Source organism: Micromys minutus (genome assembly GCF_963924665.1).
Source record: "Micromys minutus genome assembly, chromosome: 3".
Classification (NCBI taxonomy): Eukaryota; Metazoa; Chordata; class Mammalia; order Rodentia; family Muridae; genus Micromys; species Micromys minutus.
This window is the reverse complement of record NC_137972.1, coordinates 5,147,965-5,173,580: the sequence shown is the minus strand read 5'-3', so window position 1 is coordinate 5,173,580 and position 25,616 is coordinate 5,147,965. Positions and strand designations below refer to the sequence as shown.

The window sequence follows — 25,616 nt, the reverse complement described above, 5'->3', positions numbered from 1 at the left end:
CTAAAATCAGAAGGTATCCATTTTTGACAACCAATGATTTGTCTATATAGAGAAAAATGAATCTAGAAACTATTCATTGGCTTCCAGGTAACCAGTTAAACATGGCTCCAGAGGTGATACACCAGCCACAGAGCTAAGCACAGCGTCAGGGAGATGCTGAGTGAGACCAGAGTGTGGTTCTGCCTCACTCATGATGCACACTTACCCAAAAACGGAGTACATGAAAGTAGTGGTAAGGCCGAAGGGGGGAAAAAGAAAAGAGAAAAATCAAACCAAACCACAACCACCAGGAAAATTGTCCCTAGTGGGTGAGAATTCTATTTCTGGGGCACATCACTAACAGAAGTAAGGATTTCAGAGAAACACACAGAAAAATTGTGAAACCTAAAGCCAGTGGCAACCCGCAGATCTACCAGGGGATGACTGGACTGGCCAACTGTGGGGTTCTGTGGGATGAAATACTATGCAGCCTCTAAAAGGAGATAAACGCTAACCTGTGGTACAATTTGAACAAATACAGGAGACATCAGTCCAAACGACAGGTAGGACAAAAAAAGCTAGGTGTCCCATGTCTTCACCAACGCAAGGATCCTAAAACAGTTTCTTTTTTAGAACTTACAGGCCAGTGAAGTTTTAGGTCAAACTCAAAATCTTAAAAAGAAATCAAGAGCAGAAATGAAAGGGGTCATGAGAGCTAGGCAGCGGGTCTGTTGTACAGGCTTTTGTCTGCCCTCTCTTCCAGATGCTACATCCCTGCACCATCGTCCAACAGGACGAAGTTCCAAGCACACAGTGGCTTCCCTTCTTCAGGGGAAGCAGCTTGTCCAGAGATTTCAGTACTGTGAAAACAGCACTCACGGAAGCCAGAGAAACGGATGGCCTCTATTCCTAATAGGAACAAAGACACAGGCTCTTGTCATATGCAAAAGGTAAACATTTTATTGGAGGAAAAGTGTGCCCTCGAAATCTACTCTGCTTATTAGCCCAGACTCTCAGGTTGGGGGTTAGACGCAGAAAGAAGAGTTCATGGTTACTCTTGGATGCATAGTTCATTCAAGACACCTCTGGGCTACATGAGCCCCGTTTCAAAACAATTGAAGAAATAATAATAATAATAACAATAATTTTGCTATATGAAACATGAGGACTCTGGCTCAGTGAAGCTGTCCTTTATAAACCCGGATGAACACTGACTCTCAGGAGCTCATTTAACTTCCTCCTACAGAACAGAAATTCTGCGATCCACGAAAAATGGCTTGCTAGCCCAGAGAAGCTGCCAGGCCCAGTTTACATCACTTGAAAGTATAAGATCCAGGGATCTTGGCTCAGTGAGTCACTAGTGGCTGAATTTCATACAGCTGAGTACATTGTAATACATCTCAGTTTACCCTTGCAACACCGTAACTGCATAGGAGCCTGACTACCCTATGTCATGGGTGAAGAAGCTAAGATGAAGAAACTGTTTCTGTCTTCACTGGGGTAGCAACCAGGGCTAGAGGGTGAGAGCATCTACTTTTCCTTCAGAAGACCTGAGTTAGGTTCCTGTCATCCACACAGAGAGACTCATAACTGTCTGTATGGGTGACAGGGCTCTGTGACGGTTCTCTAGGCTATACAGGGGATCTCCAGGGGATCTGATGCTCTTTCTAATGCCTGTAGGAACCTGAACTCATGTCTGTCCACAAACCAATACACAGACATGGAATAGTAAAAACTACATCTTCTAAAGTCTGAAAAAAGCACACAGATATGGTTGTTTTTGACTCCAGAGCTGAATTCCTTTTTATTCCGCACACATCATCATAGAATGGTGTTCGCTATGACTGTAAGCTTCATCCAGCATCATCAGCAGCTGAACGAATTCAGGGAAACATGTTCCTGTTCTTAAGGAAGAGAGAAAAAGACCCTAGTGTAGTATGACCCTGGGACTCTCATGTTCACCACAGTCGAGGACAATGTACAAGCCGAATCTGTGGAAAGCAGGTAGCAGACAGTTTCACGCTGTACCAAAGGTCATCTGCTGTCTTTAATAACTTGAAATCTTAGAAACTGAACATTGCTCTTGAAGAACATTAAAGTGTCACTGATGAATTGAGGATGTTGATAAAAATAAAGATAAAGGATCTAGTAGTTTGAATGAGAATGGCCCTCAGAGACCCCCATATTTAAACACTTATTCTCCAGTTGATGGAACTGTTTGGGGGAAGGGTAGGGGGTGTGGCCTTGCTGAAAGAGGCGTGTCAGTGGGCGTGGTCTATTTGTTGATCAAGAAGTGAGCTCTCAGCTCTTCCTACCACCAGGCCTTTCCTCCACTGTTATGGACTCTGAAACTATAAACCCAAATTAAACACTTTCTAAGTTGCCATGGCCATGGTGTCTTATCACAACAGAAAAGTAACTAAGATGGAGGTTCTTTGATTTCTGTAGTTCATATTTTATATGACATTCAAATGTTTTCACTTCAGTGTTTTTTTCCCTCCTGTCCTGTGTGCTCTGTGTGTGCATGTCTCTGTGTGTGAAAGGAAAGAGATAGCCTCACATGGGGCACCAATGATGTGTATATAAAAAAGAAAAAGATGACATCCTGGGTTTGACACCAATGTTAAGAAAAAGATGAAGAGCATGGGGAGATATGGCCCATGAAGGTGCAGTGAGGCCTGGGGGAAAAGGGGATGCCTCTGGGGGGCCCATTTTGGGAACCTCTTCCCCCTGAGAAACCAGTCACAAGACGACACAGTACAGAATAGAGTTTATTCAGGTCATGGGGGAGTTAAGAGGGTGGTAGAGGCAGAGAGAGAGAGAGAGAGAGAGAGAGAGAGAGAGAGAGAGAGAGAGATAGAGAGAGAGAGAGAGAGATAGAGAGAGAGAGAGAGAAGTAGAGGAGTAGAGGCCGGCCATGAGCACCTGGAGAGAGAGGGGGGAAGTGAAGGAGGAGAGGAGGGACAAGGGTGGGGGCAGCAAGAGAGAGGATGGGGTAAGCAGCCCCTTTTATAGTGTCAGGCAACTGGGGCAAAACATACCTGACTATTGCCAGGTAACTATGTGGTGGGGTTTACAGAGTCCCAGCAGTGTGTCTGTGTGTATGTATCTGTCTCTCTGTCTGTGTCTCTGTGTGTGTATCTGTGTGTGTATGTGTCTCTGTATATGTGTGTGTCTGTTGGTGTGTGTGTCTCTCTCTTTGTCTGTGTGTATACCCACCTGCAGAGGCCATAGAAGGAGGACAGAGTATCCTCCTCCAGTACCCTCCACACGATACTCTTGAGATGTGGTTTCTCAGTAATCTTGGAGCTAGGATGGCAGCTAGAGAGTTCCCATAACTCCATGTCTTCCTGCTTAGCCCCTGTCCAGCACTGGGTTTACAAGTGTGTGCTGTTTTCTAGGGATTTGATCTCACAAGAAGCACTTTTGCCCACTGTGTCATTTCTCCAGCCCATGTGCATTATTTCTTATAACTAAAAATTAATTTAAAACCAAAGAACTGAAAATCAGGTGTAAACAAGTTACATCAAAGATGCTAAGACACCCATCTCAAGCCTTAGAAACCACATAGTAGAGAATAGGCTTAGTGCCCATAGATCAAAATGTGGAAACTTATATTCCAGAACTTTCTAAGCATTTACATAACACCATAAATGAAACAATTTTATGAAGGAAAATACTTAGAAAAATAGCCCCAGATGACCTTCTGGCTGTATGTGAAGTGGGAAGGAAACATCTGTGAGCTTCAAATGAGGTCTTAGGTCCTGTCCCCAAATAGCTCATTACCAATAGCAAATGTTCCTTAAAAACAGTAAATAGCTGAAACCCTTCTGGTTCCTAGTATTCAAATATAGGACATCAAAATTTTGCATTCTTAAGTCCTGAGTAAGTTGTTCTAATGGAATAAGCAGAAGGTAAGCAACAGAGATGTCACCATGTCTTGTAGGAATGCCTCCTGTCTTCAATAACTAGTGTAGACCCGAGGCGGACTGTTGTTTGTAATTTTATCTCATATTAAAAAGAACGTAATTGTAACATCCCAGGATTTATTCATTTATTAAGTTCTGATAAAAGACAGTCACTGACAGCACACTTTGACCTGCTTCTTCCTGCCTGTTCTCTTCATGCAGAATACAGTTGGAATGAGTGAGAGAGAGGAAAGAGACAGAGAGGTAGAGAGACAGAGAGATAGAGGGGGGGGGTTAGAGAGAGGGGAGTAAGAGGGAGGGGTAAGAGGGGGGTGAGAGAGAGGGGGACGGTGAGGGGGGATGGTGAGAGAGAGGTTAAGAGTAAGAGAAGTGAACAAGAGGACCTGTCTACACCTCCCCCACTTCTGGCTATACCACTGCTCATCTGAGACTATTAAACCTCCCCTGGAAATAGGCCCAAAAGTTCTGGGCTTAATCCCACCCCTGAAGAAACCAAGGACGTTCTATTTGAACGTTTTATCAAGACACTTGCCAAACAAATAATATTCCTATGTTGTGATGTGGCTTTTCTCGGTCTTTGAGTCAGAATGGTTCATCCACAACTGCAAACCCATATCTGCATGATTATGTAATCTTTTTTTTTTTTTTTTGAGTAACCCACTTCTGAGAAGCAACAGAATATTAACAAGACACAGGATGTAAACAAACCCACTTTGAACTCTCTATGTGCAAACAGATAGGAGACAGCAAGTTTCTTTGCTGTTTTGTTTTCTAAATCCCTTGATCTTCCTGGAGTTTCTCACAAAAGAATTAACTCTCAGAGTTTACAAAGAGGGAAGCCATTCAAGAAGGTCACCATTGTAACTGACATGCCAGTGCTGGTCCCTGCTGGACCCAAACTTTCTTAACTGAATGATCCAAGTGCTAAATCAGTGATTTCTCTCTACTTTAGCCAGAACAAAAACATAACTCTGTCTCTCTGTCTCTGTCTCTGTCTCTGTCTCTCTCTCACACACGCATAGACATACTTTTATTTTAAGGATATTATAACAAAACTTGAAGGCTTAAATTTCAATAAGAAGAATGTCAAAGTCACTGGCTTAGCCTAGTCACTACTTACTCTCAATTGCTTCCTCTATAAGACTAGAGAGGGAGCTTTAGGTCTACTAAGCAGCAGAATCTTTGGTTCAAGCTATTTTAACCTACAGACGCTGACACAGTGTGTGTGCTGGTGCTGGGGTAGAGCACTGGGAAACAACTGATCACCAATGGTGAGCTTCCGCTCATCCACCCATGTGTGTCCATCTCTCATCTCACGTCCATCTCACCACCTATTTATAGTCTGTTTATGTATGTATGTATGTATGCACCTATGTGTCTATTTATCCATCCAATATATCCATTCATCCATCTATATGTATTTAATAATGTATTTAACCCTGTCTCTATCATCCATCCATCATTCATTCATCTGTCTGTCCATCTATCCATCCAATGACATATCCGTTACCCATCTATCAATATAATCATCCATTCATCCATCCATCTATCTAATCATCTATCCACCCAGCCTTTCAGCTAATCTATCTCTCTACATATTGATTCATTTATCTAATAATATATCCTCTTATCTATCTATCTATCTATCTATCTAATAATCTACCCACTGACTAATCATCTATCCTTATATATAATCAATGATCTAGCTTCAATCTATCAATCCATCATCACCCATCTAGTAAGTCATGTCTGTCTATCACTTGCCTATTATCCACATGTCAGAGGGAGTCCCTGTCTTTCTTCAAACCCTGCTCCTCTCTTATACCTCTATTCTCCTTCCTTTTGAACTCCTCTAAGGTCTGCATGGAACTATGCTTGATTCCTTATGACTTGGGATTCCTCAAGTTAAAAAAAAATTACATAGTTCTGAAATATTTGTAGGATGTATAGCTCTACCAACATAATTCACTTTTGCATTAAAGTGTGAAATAAAAGCATTCCCTCAAAGAAAGTAATACAAAATAAAGTTTCTAAAGGTTGAGAAACGATTTGGTTGCAGATGGCATAGAAAGAGGGTGGCAGGTAGAATATGCGGTAAAGAAGATAATTCTACAACCATGCACAGCATGTGATTGTGTATCAGATACTAATACCAGAAAACACTTTCATGTTATTTAAAATTTAAATATCATATTAAAAGGCCGTATGTAACAATGATTTATTTTAGATTTTATTTGATATTTATTTAAAGCGGTTGGAGGCAATACACAGAGCCATTCATTTTCACTATACCTATGGAAATGCAGGGCATGGCTGGAGGCTACCATTTTATAGATATGAAAAATGAAAAAAAAAAAACAGTGCACAATAACAAAATGTGGGAAACTGCATTCCAAGTAGCCATCCAGATGCTTCTAGTTTAGATAAGTAAGTGCTTTGCCTCCTGTTGTCTTTTTTTATTCTTCTATGTGTGTGCATGAGTATCTGTGTTTGGGTATGTGCTTGTGAGTATAGTGCCTACAAAAGCCAGAAAAGGGCGCCAGACCCCTGAAGGTAGAATCACTGGTGTTTGTAAGCCATCAGATGTAGGTGCTGGGAGAATAAATGTTAGCTTTCTGCCAGAGCAGCAGCACTCACACTCCCTGAGGGTCTCTCTAACCCTTCTACGGTGTGTTTCAATGCACTTTATGTTATAGAACACAGGAGAATATAGTATTCTCTCAGTTTTATTGGTACATATTTATATAAGAAAAATATTGTGCCCTAATTGTCAATTTACAATTTAAATAACAAACACAACTTTAATAGCAGCCAAGAAAGCTCTGTTAATCAGCTAAAAATATCTACCATTGGATCTTGGCCATACCATAGTGCATGATGGTTGCTAATGGTCACGTCTATTGCTCTGATATTCTCCATGCCTTGGCTCCTTCCACTCTCACACAGAGCTATCGTTTCTGCCCACATCTTATAGACAAGGAAAACGAAGGACAGAGAAACTTGAAGCTGAGCTTTAGTCACGGGCAACCTTGGCATACAACAAAAGCTTGCATGTAAGGAGCACTTACCTCTTAGAACATGAATCTAAAGATGGCTCCTCAGTACGATGAAGCCGTCATTCTGACCTTCATGTTTCTTTCCATCAAATTATCTTATAAAGGGACCATATGCCACTGCCTCAATGATTCATAATTGAGGGGCATCATCCCAGGCTTCTGAGCTGTGGTAATGCAGCCTACACGTCCCACATGCGTGTTTGTACACAGCCTCACTAATAGATCATCATATCCAAATTGTTTTGTGATACCAACTAAAACCACCCAGCAGCTGTTGACCTGTCCTCATTCGGACTCTGCTTCCCAGTGACAGTGATAATTGTGATCTTTATAAACCTTTACAACCAGGGCAGTTTTGAATCCATAAATATCCTTCGGTTAAAGAATAATCCCTTTAAAGCATGCTGGTTGTCCAAGCGAAACTACCAGTTTCATCAAATACCACATTTCTAAGATAAACATATTAGCTGTTTCCCTCTCCTTACCTGCAGCCAAAATTCAAACATTAAGTAGTTCTGCCTTTCTTGGTAAAATGAAAAAAAATGCAAGCCTTTAACCTTACAGCAAACTGGTATGGTTCTTAGAACCATCTACCATTGGCTTTGAGCCTAGAAATCGTTGTAGGCACATTAATTAACCCAGGAACACTGGAGAGTCACCTAACATATATTGATTACCACCAAGACACCAGAATGAAGTTGTTACGAGGACCCTGGCCCTAAGAAGATCATATAATCTGCCATGGTAGAGATTCAGCTACAGGTTTTAAATTTGCCACCTGTTTGGTCATAATAAAAAACATGTGCTGGCAAAACATTGGGCTGATGTTTTTCTTAGCATCTGACACACGTTGAAAGTGTTATTCTCATTGTCCAAATGTCAAGCATCCCCTGGGAACCCCAAGGGTGGGAATGACTCCAGATTCACAACCTAACAGGCTCTTCCTTGAAGGATGCTTGGAAACTGCTGGACTCTGACTGGATCCCATGTGGGCTTGGAAAAGTCAGAGTGAATGTTGGCTGCACCTTTCCTGGTCCCTTTGCATATGTCTTTAGTATGCAGGATGTCTCTGTACACAATTTAATTGTTGAGTTCTCCCCCTCTATTAATGCATATGCAAATGCTTGCTCTGCAGCTGTGGTGTTCAATCCTATGTGTACTTCAGTCTATCTGGCCTGCAGGCTCAGGGTCAAAGGAGGAAGAAGCAAGAGTGTTATGCCTTCTGACCTGTGAGAAAATCCACTCAAGCAGATAGAAAATGGGAAGCAAGCAGCCTACCAGAGATGCAGCTGTGAGGCCCTAGATCATTTCCTATCTGCTGAGGGAATCAAGGGTCCAAATGCTCACCTGAGTAGTTAGAGACTCCACTGGGAAAGCGTCACATGGAAACTCTAGCACAGAAGCACACCCATCCCTTTAACCAGATCTCACAGGATCTATCTACATTGCACAAGAACTTTCCATTCGGTTTTCTTTTCTAGATCTTTCTGAGGTACTCTTTCTTGGCTGAACACCACAAGCTATGCTCAGTAGCTCTCATCCCTGGCGACTATGAAACATTTATCACTGTCTTACCATCATAAATGCCTAGACTTTTTTCAAAGGTCAGTAGGGTTTGGATAAGAAGACCAATCTCAGGGTTTGGTTTTATTGTAGGCCACATCTACCTTGGTGGAGGTCTGTCAGCCAGAAGCCAATGCTACCTCACCCTTGACAACTCCCAACTGTTATCTCCTTCACATGGGGTTCTCCAACTAACAAACTTTGTTGGTTCATTTGGTTCATGAATTGCGGTTAGGGCATGTTCCTGGTACTGCAGGAGCTCCTAAGCTCACAGAAAATCAGAATTTTGAGCCTTAACATTCCAAAAATATTCTTTTGAATTTTTAAAATAGTTGTAGTAAAATTTTTAAAGTTTAATTAATTCAATACGAATTCTTGATTGAGGCCTACTTGCTTATTTTGAGCAAAATATGACTGTCCCAAAATTCCAATCTTTGTTTCCTTCTGCTTATCACTATTAATCACTGGTTGGAGTCGGTACTTTTGGCTTCCTATAGGTAGAACAGGTGGTAACCATCTTTTGGCCAAGATAGACACAGTATTTATAAAGTGAGAAGAAACCGGATAAATATTTCCTTCTAATTTCAAATATTAGAAGCTTAGCTTTAAAAAATAGAAATAGGACCGTACAGTATAACTACTATTAAAAGATTCATGATGCTCATTAACTAAAATGCAAATTAATGAGAATGAATGGGAAAGATAAATGTTAGCTGGAAGTCTGCTGCAGGCATTGGATGTTATTAATTAGGAGCAGACAATTCATAACTGACTTCATCTAGACACAAACGTCCAAAATTTTTTGTTAGCTTTATTTTGTGTAAATACTTAGACTTCATTTTAAATGCAAAAATAAAGCTAGGTTCATTTTGTGTAAAAATAAAACCCACCTTCTTTAAAAAGAACTGACATCAGGAAGAAAAAAATGTCCAAATCATACAATTTCACACATGGGGATGGGGGGGGCAGTATTTAGAAAAGAGAAATTTAAAAAAGAAATCAAAGGAAACAAAGGGAAAACAGGTCAAGTCAGTATATGAGTGCACTAATTGGCTAGTTACTGTTTTGATGAATACATCCATCTATTCTGTAGACACAGTTTACGTCAATGTTGCCTTGGCAAGATGAGCCATACTGTGTTGCATAAAAGCACCTCCAGCATGCATATTCTTATGTGTGTGTGTGTGCACGCTAGCTAACAATATAGGAATGATTAGGTGTTGCAATGCTTCGTCTTTCATTGGTAAACTATAATGACTTCAGAAGAACTAGACAATTACCCCAAGTACAAGCACAGAGTCTATGCAGCAGCCCATGGTTTTATGCCAAGGCAAGGGGAGGCAACAAGCATGCACTGCAGAGCTGGCCAGAGCTTCCTTATGCCCCAAGCATCTTCAAATAGAGACCAAAATAACCATAAAGTCACCTGGTGCTTAAATACAATTTGTTTCAGAAATTAATCATAAGTTGCATTATCTTATGGAAAACTATTGTTACCCTCAGCATGTGATAGATGCTGAGCACTGATTTTCTAACTTTTTTTTTTTTTTTTTGAGGAGGCAATACCACAAGGAGGAGATCCTGTTGCTGGGGTACACCATTCCCAGGAGTCAGACAAGGAACCAGGGAACAGGTTTGATGGGCAGTGCAGATGAGTGGGAAGGGGAGCTATAGGTGGATGCTGGCTATAATGTAAACAGTGTGAATATGTAGATCCCAGAAAGGGGAGACTGTGCCATACGTTAACAGAATTGAGAGAAAGCCTTCCAGGCAAATGGAGAGCCATGTAGAAGGAAGAGCTACTTTGAAACTCAAAGGCTACAAAAATCTGCCTTCCCAAGTCAAGGAACAGTGGTGTCAGCCATAGATGGAACAGACCAAGGCTGTTTAAAGCAAGGTTACAAATTAAATTTTGCAAATACTGTAGTGCCAACCATGATGCCAGCCACATACAGTATTTTTCAAAACAGTTTACTAAGAATAGTTTATTTTTTTCTTTATAAGGTGTTAATATGATATCCTGGAACTAATTTAAAACTGATTTTCTATTCCTACACAAGTAAAAATTGTTCATTTGATCATTTTTGTTTTTTTTTTTTTTACATTTCTTATCATTGATAATTTTGAAATATGGATATTTATAGAGGAAACTACTTTTATCATTAAACTTAATTTTTTTGTATCATAGGACAGTAATATAAGAGAATCAGATAATTTACTGAAATTGTAATGCTAACTTTCTCCCCCACCCTCCACTCAACATGTGTTTACTGAGCCCATTAATGCATAAAAAGCATTTGTTCAAGCTCAAATAATGGCAGGTTACTAGCATTTGGATTTTGATTGATTGAAACCAGTGTGCTGGATAGTTTATGCTAACTTGACACAAGCTAGAGTCACTGGAGAGGAGGAAGTCTCAACTGAGAAAGTGTCTCAATGTCATCAGGCTATAGGCCAGCCTATAGGGTATGTTTTTTTAATTAGTGATTGGTGTGGGAGGGCCCAGCCTGTTATGGGGGGAGCCATCCCTGTGTTGGCGGTCCTTCATTCTGTAAGAAAGCAGGCTGAGTAAGCTATGGGGAGCAAGTCAGCAAGCAGCATCCCTCCATGGCCTCTGCATCAGCTCCTGCCTCCAGGTTCCTGCCTTGCTTGAGTTCCAGTCAACTTCATTCAGTGATAAACAGTGCTGTGAAAGTATGAGTCAAATAATCACTTTTCTCCCCAAGTTGCTCTGGTCATTGGATTTCATCACAGCAACAGTAGCCCTGACTAGAACACCCAGAAAGTATAATTTAGAACATACCTCAAAAGCACCTTATACAGGTTTGGGAACAAGTCTTCCTTGAAGGAAAGGTACCTTTTCATATGAAACCTGAAGGTTAAGTCTGAGTTGGCTGGACGAATGAGATGGGTAATCCACACTGTCACTTTGATATGATTTAGTTTACCTAGGAGGTATACCTTTGGGTGTGTCTCTGTCCCAACGGAAGATTCGAAGTAGAGAGGCTGCCACCATAGCATGTGACAAAATCCCATGGTGAACCGAACAAGAAAAACCAAGAAAGCTGGATAGGCAGAAGCATTACCATCTTCTGGTCTGCCAAGATAGGGGAGAGCAGCCCCTGGCTGTGGCCATGACAACCACAAGGTCCACCATCCTGCTTTCCCATCCTAGAGGGCTGCATCCTGTCAACTGGAAGCCAAAAGGAACATCCCTTCCCTCCAGTGTATCTTGCCAGGTATCTGGTCACAGCAGTGAGAGGAATAGCATCTCCCAGGAGCAGAGAAAGAACGGAACTCATCAGGGAGGTAGCTAAGGTCTTAAGCAGGAACAAGTCATGGCCGTTATTTATTTTTAACAAAAAGAAAATTAGCAGAAAGAAAATGCACTGGGTTGGCAAGACCAAGCCTGCAAGAGTATTCTGGGGCTTCTGTGGATGGATGATGGGCTGGTCTAGCATAGTCAGTTATGGTGGGAAGGAGTGAGTGGAGTTTTGACATGCTTAGTAAGGCGAGGACCATGAATGACAGCTGGAGCGGCAGAGCTCACAGCTCAGCATAGCACTTTTGCTTGGAAGTGAAGAAGATGGGGTGAGGGCACTCACAGAGACCAGAGGGGGAGCAGCCTGGACACGAGGGAAGACACCCCCTAGGGAAATCCATGTGGGCCTGAGTCCATGGTCTACATAAACATCTATATCATCTTCCCTCCCCATGGCCAATCTGCAGGCAGTCATGTGGCCCAGGTCCTTAGAGAGGGTGTAGGAGACATCAGATACAAACACATTTGCTCTAAGGAAAAAGAATTTTTTTTTTTTAAAAAAGGTAATTGGAGTAATGTGTTTGTTTTATTGTATTCATAACCGTGATTAAATTGTTTGTCTCAAAAAAATGAGAGTGATACATGATGATGGCGTTTGAAATATTTCACCTACTCCTAAAAACACAGAATGGGGTCTGCTTTCATAGAAAATACGTTTTGATTACACATGGTCGTGATTTCCAGGGACAAGACAATGGGTAAGTAGTTAAAAAAAAGTAGTTTACGGGGTGCCTTTGTGCTGGTCTCTTAGTAAAGTCATTATGCTCACCTCTGCCCCTCCCTCCATAATGGTTCTGTTCATACATACACACACACACACACACACACACACTCACACACTCACACATACTCACACACACACACTCACACACATACACACACACTCATACACACTCACACACATATACACTCACACACACACTCACACACACTCACACACATACATACTCATACATTCACACAATGAGTGTTTTACACACACACACACACACACACACACACACACACACATATAGTGTTATACAGTGTTATACATCGTATACAGTGGAAAACATCTTATGTCCAAATAACTTTAAAAGTCGACAGGATGGGTTAATCCCATCGAGCAGAAGTGGAAGAAAGATCTTCAGAGCTCCTCTTTAGATCTCAGGCTGAAAGTGTTTGAATTGATGCTCTGCAAAGCTCAAAGCTCAGAGTACCAAGTGCAGCCACCACTACCTTTGCCACTGGTCACTTTGCTTCTAGAAAGCACAGGGTATTTAAAGAAATGCCAACCAATCGTCATTACTGTTTCAATTTGATTTTCCCGTTACTGAGTTAGAGAGCCTCTTGGGAGAGAAGGATGGTAGAGTTGCAAATAAAGTCTCCTGGGCATGGTGAACCAAATGTAATTATTTAAAATGGTGGTGTTGAACTCTGTGCTCCAGCTTTCTTCCCTGTCAAAGGGAGCTACTAGTATCTAAGTCCAAGTGCAGTGACAATAATTAAACGAGACCATTCTAGAAAATTCCTTACCTAGAATGCTGAGCAACCAGAGCTAGCAACATGAACCACTATAGAATTTGATATAAATTCAAACCACTATATTTGAACACAAGAGGAGGGCCATACCCTGTATTTGCTGAAGATTCCTTTCCTTTAGCAAGGAACGATTATAGACTCGGATCGCGTTCTGGTATGTCAGAGGAATGCATATAAGTAACTCCCCAGTTGTCCTTCCTGCCTCTTCCTCAGTCCAGGGTCCCTACTGCTGCTGTGTTGGGAAAGGTACCCTGGGCTCACCACTCCCAGGACAAACAGAAACATCAAACAGTAGCAGAAGCCAAAAACTAAAAGATCCCATGAAGAAAGTTTTTAAAACAAAAAACGTGGCAATTAACAGCAACAGGGCTGTCAGCTCCCTTTCCTGAAACCCCACTGAACTAGCTCTCCAGCATTGGCCCAGAACCTCTGATCCTCATGTGCAGCACTGACTGTGTGACTCTTGCCTCTGTTTTCTCAAGTCGCCATTCCCTTCTCTTCACAGCATAGAACACAAATGTGAGCTAGCATCTCAGAGCAGGATGAAGAGAAGGAAAGCCCGGCCAATGACTATAAGAGGTGTATAGAGAGAGCACGGTTCTCTTCCTCCCAAGAGGGGAAGCAGAGTTCACAAAGCTCGGAGAAGTCAGAAGAAAAGAAAAACTCAAATCCCTTTCTCAGCTGGTTGGCTGATGAGCTACAAAGCCTAAAGCCTGTCCCACATGGATGTGAGACAACCGTCCTGAAGAAATCATAGTTGGACACACTGAGGTTGTGCACAACTGTCAGGGTACCTGTCCATTAGGGAGCTTGAGTTGGATTGGTTTGATGGAGAAGGATGGGATTCTTGCTGCAAGGTACACTATCATCACAGCCCCAAGGAAACACAGAAGAGGGTCTCAGCCAAGCATGCCAATCTGTCTGTGAAGGAACGTAGGGCAGGAAGCAAGGGCAGGAAGCAAGGGCAGGAAGCAAGGGCAGGAGCAGATGGAGAACTCTTGTTACCTGAGTGGCTCTGTTATCTGAGTGGCTGCTGTCAGTGTGGGTGTGTCTCAACCACAAAGAAGCTATGACATTTTATGGATAAGACCCATCCAGCTCAGCCTACTGGGAAACTGATCGATGCCCAAGAGAACCACACACACACACACACACACACGCACATACACACACAAACACACACACACACACACACATATACACTCACACACATACACACACACTCACACACACACACTCACACACACACACACACACACACACACACACACACACACACAGAGAGAGCTTCTCCAGTGTGCCATCCTGCATGTCCACAGGGGATGTGTGTGGTTAAGAAGGAAAAGTGTAAGTGGCTTCCTTAGTTTTGGTCTCCAGAACTAGGTTTCTGACCTGATAGCAGACAAGTAGATGGTAAGATGTGGTCTGGACACTTGAATGAATTTCTAGCAGTATGAGTTAATTTTTGGGAGGGTCCGATGTTGTGCCAAGAGGTGGTCAGTGGAGCCTAGCATATTTCAAGGCAGAGTTTGGGTAGCCTTAAAACTGGCTTGTTTCTTCCCTCCCACTATGACAGCATTTCAGAAGCATATTTCCCCAGTGGAAGTAGATATGCTATGAACATTAACACCATTGTAGATGGCTTTCCCCAAACCTATCTTCATAAGTCTACCATGTGGGGAGGACACTGGTGTCTTCTTAGGTATTAGGCAGGCTGAAATGAGGTTGAGGGACCCATGAATCTACAGTAAGGATGTCAGAAGCCATGGAGCAAAAACTTAGCAGGTCTTAAGTTACAAGTCTTTGGAAATTGTTTGGTGTGACTATCTGCCCTACCCCCATCTTCCCCGTAATTGCAAAATTAAATTATGTGTACATGTTTGTACAAGTACATCATAAGAGTATATACAGCTTTCTGTGAAGGTGTTCTGATTGCCAGTTTTCTTATGATATTACCGGATAGGTAATCTGATTATAGGTAACCAAAATTATAAACTTTAATGGGTACAAGATCACCTACATGGAAACCTTTCGAAGGTGATGTAAGGATTATAATTGTTCCAAGAACGAGGTAGGAGGCTGAGGCTTTCGAGAGCTGACTGAGCAGCAGAGATAAGAGGATGACGTGTTCAGGAACAGACAGAACATAGCAAAACACAGCATCCCAGAAAAGGAACGACAGGACCTTGCCCTGCTGCTGACTGTGTTGTCTACAGAAAGAGAAAACCAGTTTGCACTCGAAGACGGTCTTGATTTCTCAGTAAAGAGATGAATACTTTAGATCATGAGAAAAGCTGAAAACACATCAGAATGGTAACCAAGCTTTACTTAGGCTAGATATTCTAATCTGTCTTCACAGGAAAAGCTTCTGAGATGCTCGCTGAACAACACTTCTCTCTGGTGGAGAGCAACAGTGGGACTCAGGGGGGCACTTTCACCTCACAGCCACCCTTCTCTCCAGCGAGTCTGGCAAACTGAAACTCTCAGTCTGCACAATAAACCCTAAAATCCTGTTTCCACATTCAAATCTGTCGTTGGGGGCTGCTCTACCGGTTTCCTCTAATTCCTCTGTTCTTTTTGTCTCTTTTATCTTTTCTTCTAGCTCTATTATAAAAGACCATTTTCTATTACCCACAAGCATAGATGCTTCAAATGGCAGGTAATATATGTCATTCTTTGGGAAAGTTAGAAAAAAAGAATTTTCCCATAACAAATATAGACAGTGAGTATATGTGCGCACCTCTGGAGTCTTAGCTACGACAGCCCCTTTACTATATTGTTGCTGTTCCCCAGACACCATTTGAAAAGGATAACAAATGTTACGGTAATTTTATTGTCCTCATGGCTCCAACACATCTGAACATATTCTAGCTCAAAGAAACAGACACCCTGTCGTTTTTCACGGAAAAGATAGACCGAGGAGCAAATGCTATAATCTCTACAGAAGACTCAGTGCTCACAGAACCATCCCCGGCCAGCCTCCAGCTTTGGACATTTCTCTGTGCTCTTCGGTTCTAGGCAGCTCTGGAGGATCTGATGAAACCTCAACATAGATTACTGCCGGGTAAGGTGAGTCACACTCACGGGTTAGGTTCCAATGTTACCATGTGGGCAGCAGTACATCTGACATTGCATAGTGTTTCTCATGCTGGTAAACCAGTTCTCCAGGAGGAGACAGACCCAGGTCTTAGCTTCTCATCTGTTCTCATTAGCTGCAGAATTCGGAGGTTTACAGTAACTGGGCAGATGATGTGTTTTACGGGGTACCAATTCAGAGTCTGAGATAAGGGGCGCTCCCTTCTACTAAAATCACATCGATTCTCTTTTTAACCTCGGGGGCATAATTTCTGAAATCGCTTGGACATCTGGTAGGGTTATTGACTTTTCCTGGGTGTACTGGAGATGCACAGTCTGAGGGGGAGAGAGGTCTCCATTAGGATGTCAGGATGAGCTCAAGCTCAGATGGACACCTGCTGACTTTGGTCTGGTCTTTCTTGCTGGCTTCAGTCATCTGCCACTAAGCAAGGAGAACAAATGGGCCCGGGTACTTTAATAACACCAGGGATCCTCAATGATTTCAAATTACATTCTGTTTCAGTTGCTTTGGATCATGGCTGGGGTTCGATATCTCTGACAAGCTGTTTAGTTGTTGTTGTTGTTGTTGATGTTGATGTTGTTCTTTTGGGGACCATTCTATGACAGAAATCATGATGCCTTCCAACAGGATGGAAACCCAGGCTCACATTGTTAATTAAACCTTACCACCAGGCAATGTCAAAATGCTAAGTAATATTCAGTTCAGAGCACACAACCAAAACTGAAAAAAAAAAAAATTCTTTGGGAGTTGGGGCTCAGAACAAATAAAAAGACAAAACCAATGTGTGACCAAAGGCCCAGCCCTCCTTGGTTTGCTCTAAGAGGATAATGGTGGCCTTTGGTGGCTCCTACTTAACCCCTGCCTCCCCGGCACTGTCTCCCGACTTACCTGCAGCTGAAGTGGGCCTAATCCTGGTGTTGCTGCAGCAGCAGCGGCCATGGTGGTTGGGATCAGTTGAACGGGGTAAGGGTCACCTAAGTAAGAGAATAATAGAGACGTCAGCACCCTTTATCTCCTCTCCACCTGCAAATTAAACTCCTGCATTCACTCTCCCCCAAAGCCTGCCTTTGTGTGCCTAATGAAAAGCTCTATTGTGTAGCCTTTACCAACACTCTTCACAACCCTGGCTGAGAGGAATGTGAATAAAAGGAGGGAGCAATTAAGGCTGAAACCTCATCCTTTTTTCATGATGTGTTTAGGAGAATGGGGGGTTGGGGGTGCATGGTTCAGAGGGCTGTACTTAGACACACACACACACACACACACACACACACACACACACACACACACACACACACACACACCACTGCAGACTTGATCAGAGCACAGCATGTCCTTGCCAACTTTTCAGTCTTATCACAGGCAGAACTTAACTAAACTCACTTGCATTTTAACCAGCTAAACACCAAAGATTTAAAACCATTAGCTAAACTTTTTGAATGTTGCATCGGGGCCTGGATTCAAATAACCTCTCTAATAGTTCACGGAGGACTTCAGAGTAAAGATGTTCAGGTTTGTCCTTTCTTTTCTTTTTGACATTATAGGAAATGTCGACATTTTAATTTCATAGAGATGAATGTTGACAAAAGTATATTTGAAAGGCAAAAAATGGACAAATAGGTCTTTCAAAATTAGACTTAAAAAAATAAGGTCAAAGATTAATTTTGTTTTTTTCATCGTATGTTCTATAAAAATGTACACCAGAGGTATACATAAATTATGTGGTGTATTTTTTGATGCAGATCAAAAATATTTATTTGCTTAATAAGAGCTAAGGCAGCTACAGTGCACAGAGGCCAACTGTGTGTTAGTAATGGAATCAATAGTACACATTAGTTCACCACTGGGAATATGATACAGAAAGAAATCAAAAGTAACGACTGTAAGAACAATTTTTCTAATACATTAAACTGGTTTTAGAAACTGAACATGTAAGGCCAGGTGTCTCTGTAAACCTATCATTCAGGAGACTGAGGCAGAAGGAGCTGAAATGTACGGCCAGTGGAGACTACACAAGTGAGACCCTATCGGAAAACAAAACAAAACAAAAATAACATTAATCCATGAAAGAGGCTGTTTAAGTGTTCATGCATAAACAATATTAAGGTAATTCAGGTTTAAAAATTTACTGAGTACCCAGGATAAATGGTGAACAGGGCTCTTGACACAGAAAGGTGAATTTTTAAAAAACTTAACATAAACACAGAGTTTATTAGGAATGCAGTGAAGTCTAAGCTGTAGGCTTCCAGAGAGGCCCTTAGTAGCATGTTCAGAGAGTTTCAACATCTGTTCCACCAACTTCTTAACTTTATACTCGGCTGTAATTTTGTGTTATAATAAATACTTTTACTGGTATGGAGATTATATATAGATAACATTTAGTATTTTGATTCGAGAGAGAATGTTCTAGCTTTGTTTCTGTTACTGTGACAGACAGCCTGAGGAAAAGCAACCAGAGAACCAAGAGCTTGTTTGCATTTCAAGTCCAGTGACTGTCCCTGACAGACAGTCACAGGGAGAACTCCACAGCCAAGCACATTCATAGACAAGCAGGAAGAACTGAATGTTTGCATGCATGCTGCCTGCTTGCTTGTTCTGCTAGATTTCCTACATAGTGCAGCAGAGCCTTGCCTAGGGAATGGTGCCGCCAACAATAGGCTGAATGCTCCAGAAGCAACCAGCCATGGAGATAATCCCCACAGACTTAGTCTCAGGCCAGACTTCTGTGTAGCTGGTGACAGGGATGGGTTGGTAAGAACCTGAGAAACTCAACACTTAACTGGGTAGAACTCACATGGAAGTTGGCTGGTTTTATGTCAAGGCAGATTGTTCAAGGTGACCTCTAGAGTTTCCACTCCACATTGACAGAAGAGAGGGTCTCTATTTATTTGGCTCATAACAGAGATTGGGAATAAGATTGCTTCGATAGGGTAGGAGGCTGACGTAATTACATGAAGGAATAAGAAAATGTTTTGGATATTTGAGTACCAAGCTTTGAGAGAGATGAGCATGCATGAAAATGAAGCCATAAGACCCTATGACATCAGTTTGGAGTAACTACAGTTGAGAACAAACCCCAGGAAAACAGGTGCTAGGACTGGAGACTGTGTCGATATTTGTATCTATAGGAAACATGGAGACTACTAGTAACTTTAAAAATAAGTGTGTGACCCGGGAAGAAGGTCTCAGTGAGAGACTGAAGGAAAAGCTGGCCTGTGAGGGGAAGGGTGGTGACAATCCTGATAACATTAACTGATGCTGGAAGAGTCTAAGAAATGTGTAGCACTATTCTTTCCCTGGGTGTGAATTAGCCATGGAAAGGATGAGCTGTAGAGAAAGCATGCTCACAGTCACACATTCATTCTGTTTCTACCCCTGACCATGGATGTGACTAGTTGCTTTATGTTTCTGCCACCTTGACTGCCCACCCCCAATGCCCCCTCCCCACCTTGTTCGACCATAACTAGGAATTGCAAACTAACTTGAACACCTCCCTCAAGCAGGTTTTGTCAGTTGAGTTCATCCCAGCAGGCATTCTGGAAATTTTGACTGATAGTGAAGGAATATTCAGGGAAGACAGAAATGAAACCAGGGGTGGAAAAGCTGAACTGGGGGAGGGAGCTGGAGTCTCCTGGGGAGAAGCTGGGGAGAACTGACTTGAAGTGAATGTGAGGGCGAGACAAAGGGTGCTGGAGGCAGCTGTGTGGATCACTTCCTAAAATGTGAGTATCTGTGAGTGGAGGCCATATCCCCTCAGAAAGGTACAAAGTCTGCCCTAATCCCAGTGCACCAGCCACTGTTGGGAGAACCGCAATGACTCTTAATCACTTATATTTCTGGCCCATGTACCCACCCCCTTCCCCTGATGTGCAGACTGATTTTCAAATGCATAGACTAGGACAAACCTGGTGAGAATTCACTCATCTGATGAAGGTATAACACCTGCCCCACCTTGGCCAGCCAGTGCGCATGCTCCAACTGTAGAGCACCGACCCTGGCCAGCGAGTGCGCATGCTCTACCGAAGGATGGTGTATGGAATTGGATTTCCCATGTCAAAGAGCCTGAGCTTCAGGCACCAGCATTCCGGGATCAGATTGAAGGCTGGGTGTCTAACGGCACCCAGCTTTGGGGAAATTAGTTAGATCGGCATGAGTACAGCTTCTGAATCAGAATTTAGATTTTAATGGGACTTCCAGGTGATCTGCACGTCTCTTCACCTTGGCATCTGCTGGAAGAGACAACTTGGAAGTTGCTGCCGGCAAAAGTGTGACCAGGAAGGCTTCATGTTTAAAGAGAAATGCGTGCAAACATTAGAGCAGACTGTTCTGCGAATGAGGAGCGTCCTTTAAAAACAGGACAAGCATCCGACAAGGGGAGGGGCAGATACTGTCACACATTTGGGCTTTACTGACACTTGGTATTATTAATTACTTAATCTCATGACACGGGTTCAACGGAGGGAAGTTGAAATGTTTAAAGTTGAAATCACATTTGCACAAACTAACTAAAATGGTAAATATTGTAATTGTATGGTTATTAGAATCGATCATGTAAATGCTTACAACATTGTAATTCATTTGTATTCCTCACTTAATGAACACAATCTTAAAATTAACTAAAGCGCTCATGTACAGGCTGTGGTGCTCTTCACAGGGATAATTCATTTCTATAATTTACTTTCCTTGTTGTAAATTAATCAATTAATAAGCACTTGCAACTTCCACCATGTGATTAGGAATCTGTCGGGTGCTGTGTAAGACATACGCAATAAAATTAAAGAAATCTGGGCCTCTAATCATCACACATTCATCCTATCTGAGCGTGTTCGTGTTGCTTGGGCCATTGCTGAGGGCTACGGGAGTTAAAGGCTGGTACTTTGGGCTTTAAACAACATTTGAAGGGGAGTCACTGTGACCCCAGGGGCTGTCAGGTGGTACGCGGGGAGGACAGAGCAAGCAAGCCATGCAACCCGCACACAACATGAACCTGACACCTGGGCAGGGAAAAGGAACCCAGCCTAGCGATGAGCCACGGCAGAAAGGAGAAACCTTTTCCTCACTCCATCATGGCAGCGATTTGGATGCTTGGCACAGAAAGGGAACAGGTGAGAACTGAGTTGTCTGGCCAGGGTGGCGGTGCTTCCTGCCTGAGCCAGAGATTATCAGTTCTAGGCCATCCTGGGCTATATTGTGAATCTCAATCCAGCCTGAGCTACATAGCGAGATCCTCTCTCTCTCTTTCTCTCTCTCTCTCTCTCTCTCTCTCTCTCTCTCTCTCTCTCTCTCTCTCTCAAAAAAAAAAAAAAAAAAGGAATATATAAATATAAATGTGGTTTTAGCAATGCCAGTAAAGAGATTCAGTAACAGGAGGAATACCCAGATGTATATTTCAGAAACACAAGCTCATGAATATGTTTGGATTCAAGCGAACACCTGCAAAGGTGGCTCAGTTTCACACACCACTAACATCTAAATAGTAATCGGTTACAAAGTCTAGACTACTCTGTGACATTGTTTTACGATGCCCACATCAGAATATTCTCATTTATATTCCTTATATACATGATAACATTCATGTACCTTTATTTGTGTTTGTATATATATAAATAAATGCACTCTTACCATGCATATATGCATAAATATATATGAAATAGTAATATAAACAATAAGTAATTATATACGTGTGTTATGGTTTGAATTAATTGTCTAGTCCCTGTTGATATTCTGAAACCCAAATCCATGGTATCTGAGCCTGGTTATTTAAAGAAATGAATAAGTCAAATGTATTCACTGATAGACCCTAATGTAAGAGAAGTCCAATGTTTAAAATTAATGTGTGTGTGTTGTCTTTGTGTGTCATATTATACATGCTGCAATCAAGAATATCTTCAGTGGGTCAGTTCTTGTCTCTCACTTGTGAAGAAAGGCTGTGTCTCACTGTGTCTGGCCCCTCCCTGTGCTTTGTACTCTAGGCTCTCTGGCCCTTAACCTTCTGGCTGACTCTCCTGTCTTTCTCCCCTTTGGAGTGCTATGACTTCAGATGAGCATCAGTTCTCTAGCATGGGTGCCAGGAACTGAACTCAGGCCATTGTGCTGTGAAGAAATAGGTTTTGTACTCTGGGCCATCTTTCTGGCCCTGACAGGAGTCCTTATAGAAAGATTTTAGGACATGGACGTACCTTTGGGACAAGCAGGGGAGGATGTATCATGGAGACTAAAGGAAGAGGCTCCGTAAGAACCGTCCTATCTCTACAATCTCCTAGCTTCTATGATTGTGAGAAACATTCCTGTGACCTAAGCCACGTAGTCTGTGACATTTCATTCTAGAACACAGCAGTCTGAGGGTGCTATTTGGTAACCTGTTCGGTATTTAAGGGAATAGAGGACAACACATTTTAGCAGCAGAAATGAGTAAAGTAGTAACAACTATTGTGTCTTTTTAGTTGCATACAGCTTCTGAAATGGATAAGCATGATCTTTAGCAAGACTTCAGCACATTTTAGAAGCATCTCTCCCAGGAGCCACACCAGAGCAACTGTCTCCACCCAATATAAAATTCACATACATTACACCATCTCTACCTCAAGATTAAGTTTTAAAGCCCAAAATATTTAGAGCTGGGTATGTTGAAATCTGAAACCACTTTCTGAACTAAGTAGAAACATAGTTACTGAGAAATTTTCTAATGTAGCAATTTAATTCTTAGTTAATGAAACAACATGCATTTTACAAATATGCCATGCTCTTAAGAAGACATGGGATCTATGAGAATTCATAAATGGTAAGTAGAAAATCAGAAACTTCTAGAGAAGACTAATTTTATGGAAATGCTGTTGCTCACTCAGGCCATCCTGCAATTGCCTGGTCCAAGAAAACATTACAACAGGATTATTTTGTAAATACCACACAGGGAACTTGGTGAATGACAGATAATGGAAAACTCTGACTTTTCAAGTCCAATCATGTGTTTTATTCAAATTGACTTTCAACTACTTAAAAGTAATTTCTTTTATTCCTACCTCAGTTTTTAACCATTTGAACAGTTTTTTCCTTCAACCTTTCCAAAATTAAGTTTTCTTATTTGAAGTTCAAGCCTGGAAAATTCTAGTTCAAAATAACAATTTTTATGAGGTTGAAAAATACACCAAGGCCCCAGCTTCGTCAGCTGTGGGTCACAACCCCACATCAGGCCAGGTGACCAAGCGTGGGCTTTTAGAACAGGCAGGGGTGAAAGCTTTCTGAAGACAGCATGCCCAGGGTGCTAGTCAATGCTTTCATAACACAGCCAAGATTACGGTGTATGTGGGCACAAAGATGCTAGTCTGCCCTTAACCTCTTCAGAAGGTTTCCCCATACTGTTGACTCACACAATGAAACTTCACATATCACTCATCTCTGGTTGTGTTATGATATGTTGCTATGGTATATGAAAGACAAGAAAATGTTTTGTTTTTTTTTTTTTCAAACAGGGTTATTTAGGTTAGGAGTTGGAGAAGTAGGTGTGGCCTTTGCCAGAGTCAGGCAAACACTTTCAGCAGCCGCTAAACTAAAGCAGGGGCTATTGAAACCTACTTCTTTACCGAAATAAGGTACTAAATACTTCATCAGCCTGGGGTGTTTATTATGCCTTTGTTTTGCTTCCTTGACAACAACAGGTTTCTTTCTCTAGCTGCCCGGAAATATGAAAACCACTACTCTCGCCTCCACGCACATGCATGTACACATACCTGCATACATACACATATATGCTCATGTATGCACAAGTGCACAAGTGCATGTGCGTGCACACACACACACAGAGGTCCTCTTCTGATGACATTTGTTATTTAAAGAGGAGAAGTCACACAAACATATGAAACTGGCTTGCGGATGGTCTGGGCAAAGTGAGGAGTAATGAATGTTTCTAGACACGCTGAGGAAAGAACTTGGACTGGGAAGAAACTACAGCAAATCAAGATTGTTGATTTGAATGTTTCCAGGCAATGAGCTACTTTCTCTAAGAGATTACACTTCAGGACACTTCCAAGATCTAGCTTCTGTGTCTCGTTCAGAGAATACACAAGCCTCCATCCCTTCCTGGAGGCAGATTATCCACCTTCCCAGATGTGCACTTAATACACATTGATCTTTCTTCTCTGCTTTCCAGAGGGAAAGCTCCGCAGGAGCCTAAAACAAAATGAGGTTCTTAGGACGGTGTAGAAGAGAGGCCAAGAAGGGAGGTGTTGCTTTGATCCATCTCAGAGGCTGTTGAAAGAATTGACAACCAGCACCTTCTGCTTGTGATCCCTTGTGGTTCGTTTACTAGCAAGGCTTACACAACTCACACTCCGGTATACACAGGTACAGCCTTCTGACGGATCCAGTACAGATGGGAACAGTGAGCTATGGGCCCACAGGGCGAGCAGAACTGAGAGCTCCCAGAGCCTTGCACTTGGCTCTGATGGTCAGTCAGTGGCCAATGCTAAGCAGGGTTGGTGACATGGCCTGATTTGTGTTCCAGATAGATCAATTTTGTGGCTGGAGAGAGATCGATTGGAAAAGGGAAAGGCAAGACAAAGAGACATGTTAAACCCATTGCAGTAAATCCAGTGGGAGATGCTAATGGTCTGAACTAATCCGGATGGAACAGGAGAGGGTCAGCACCTGCAGGGAGCAGAGGCCCCAATTAGTTGGCAGAAAGGAGGTATAAGGAAACAGGGGGACCACAGGTGAGGTTTCCATTTGATTCTGGCATGTGGCTCAGGAACAAAAGTCCCATCTTCTTCCAAATGCCTTATCTCCCTGCCTGTTTCAAGTGTGGGCAGCTATTTATTGAATTTTTGAACTTTGTTAAATTTAGACCATTTTTCATATGCTAGCAAATGTGTGCGTGGTTTGTCCGTGTTTATACTGAACCTTCACTGGAAGAGATTAAGAACTTGGGAACGCAATCTAGCACGGGGTTTCTTTGTTGAGATTTATTTTATTTTTGTGTGCACAGTTGTACACCTGTGCATGAGTATGTCACATATATAGTTGAAAAAGTGGGGTCAAAATTAGTTGTCAGATCTCCTGAAGCTAGAGTTACAGCTGTTCACGGGTGCTGGGAACTGAACTCAGGTCCTCTGAAGGAGCAACTAGAACCTTTAACTGCTGAGCCTTCTCTCCAG

General features: G+C 42.2%; 1 protein-coding gene across 6 annotated transcripts in view; it reads right to left on the bottom strand.

Annotated features, from left to right (window-relative positions):
• Positions 1-25,616, bottom strand: part of SOX5 (SRY-box transcription factor 5) — a gene marked incomplete at both ends in the record, with an annotated part of 351,905 nt that overhangs the window by 79,566 nt on the left and 246,723 nt on the right. For all 6 annotated transcript variants that reach the window (XM_080914286.1, XM_080914283.1, XM_080914281.1 and 3 more), the window contains one exon: positions 17,356-17,441. In XM_080914286.1, the coding sequence (XP_080770412.1) occupies positions 17,356-17,441 (86 nt within the window). The remainder of the gene's footprint in view (positions 1-17,355; positions 17,442-25,616) is intronic.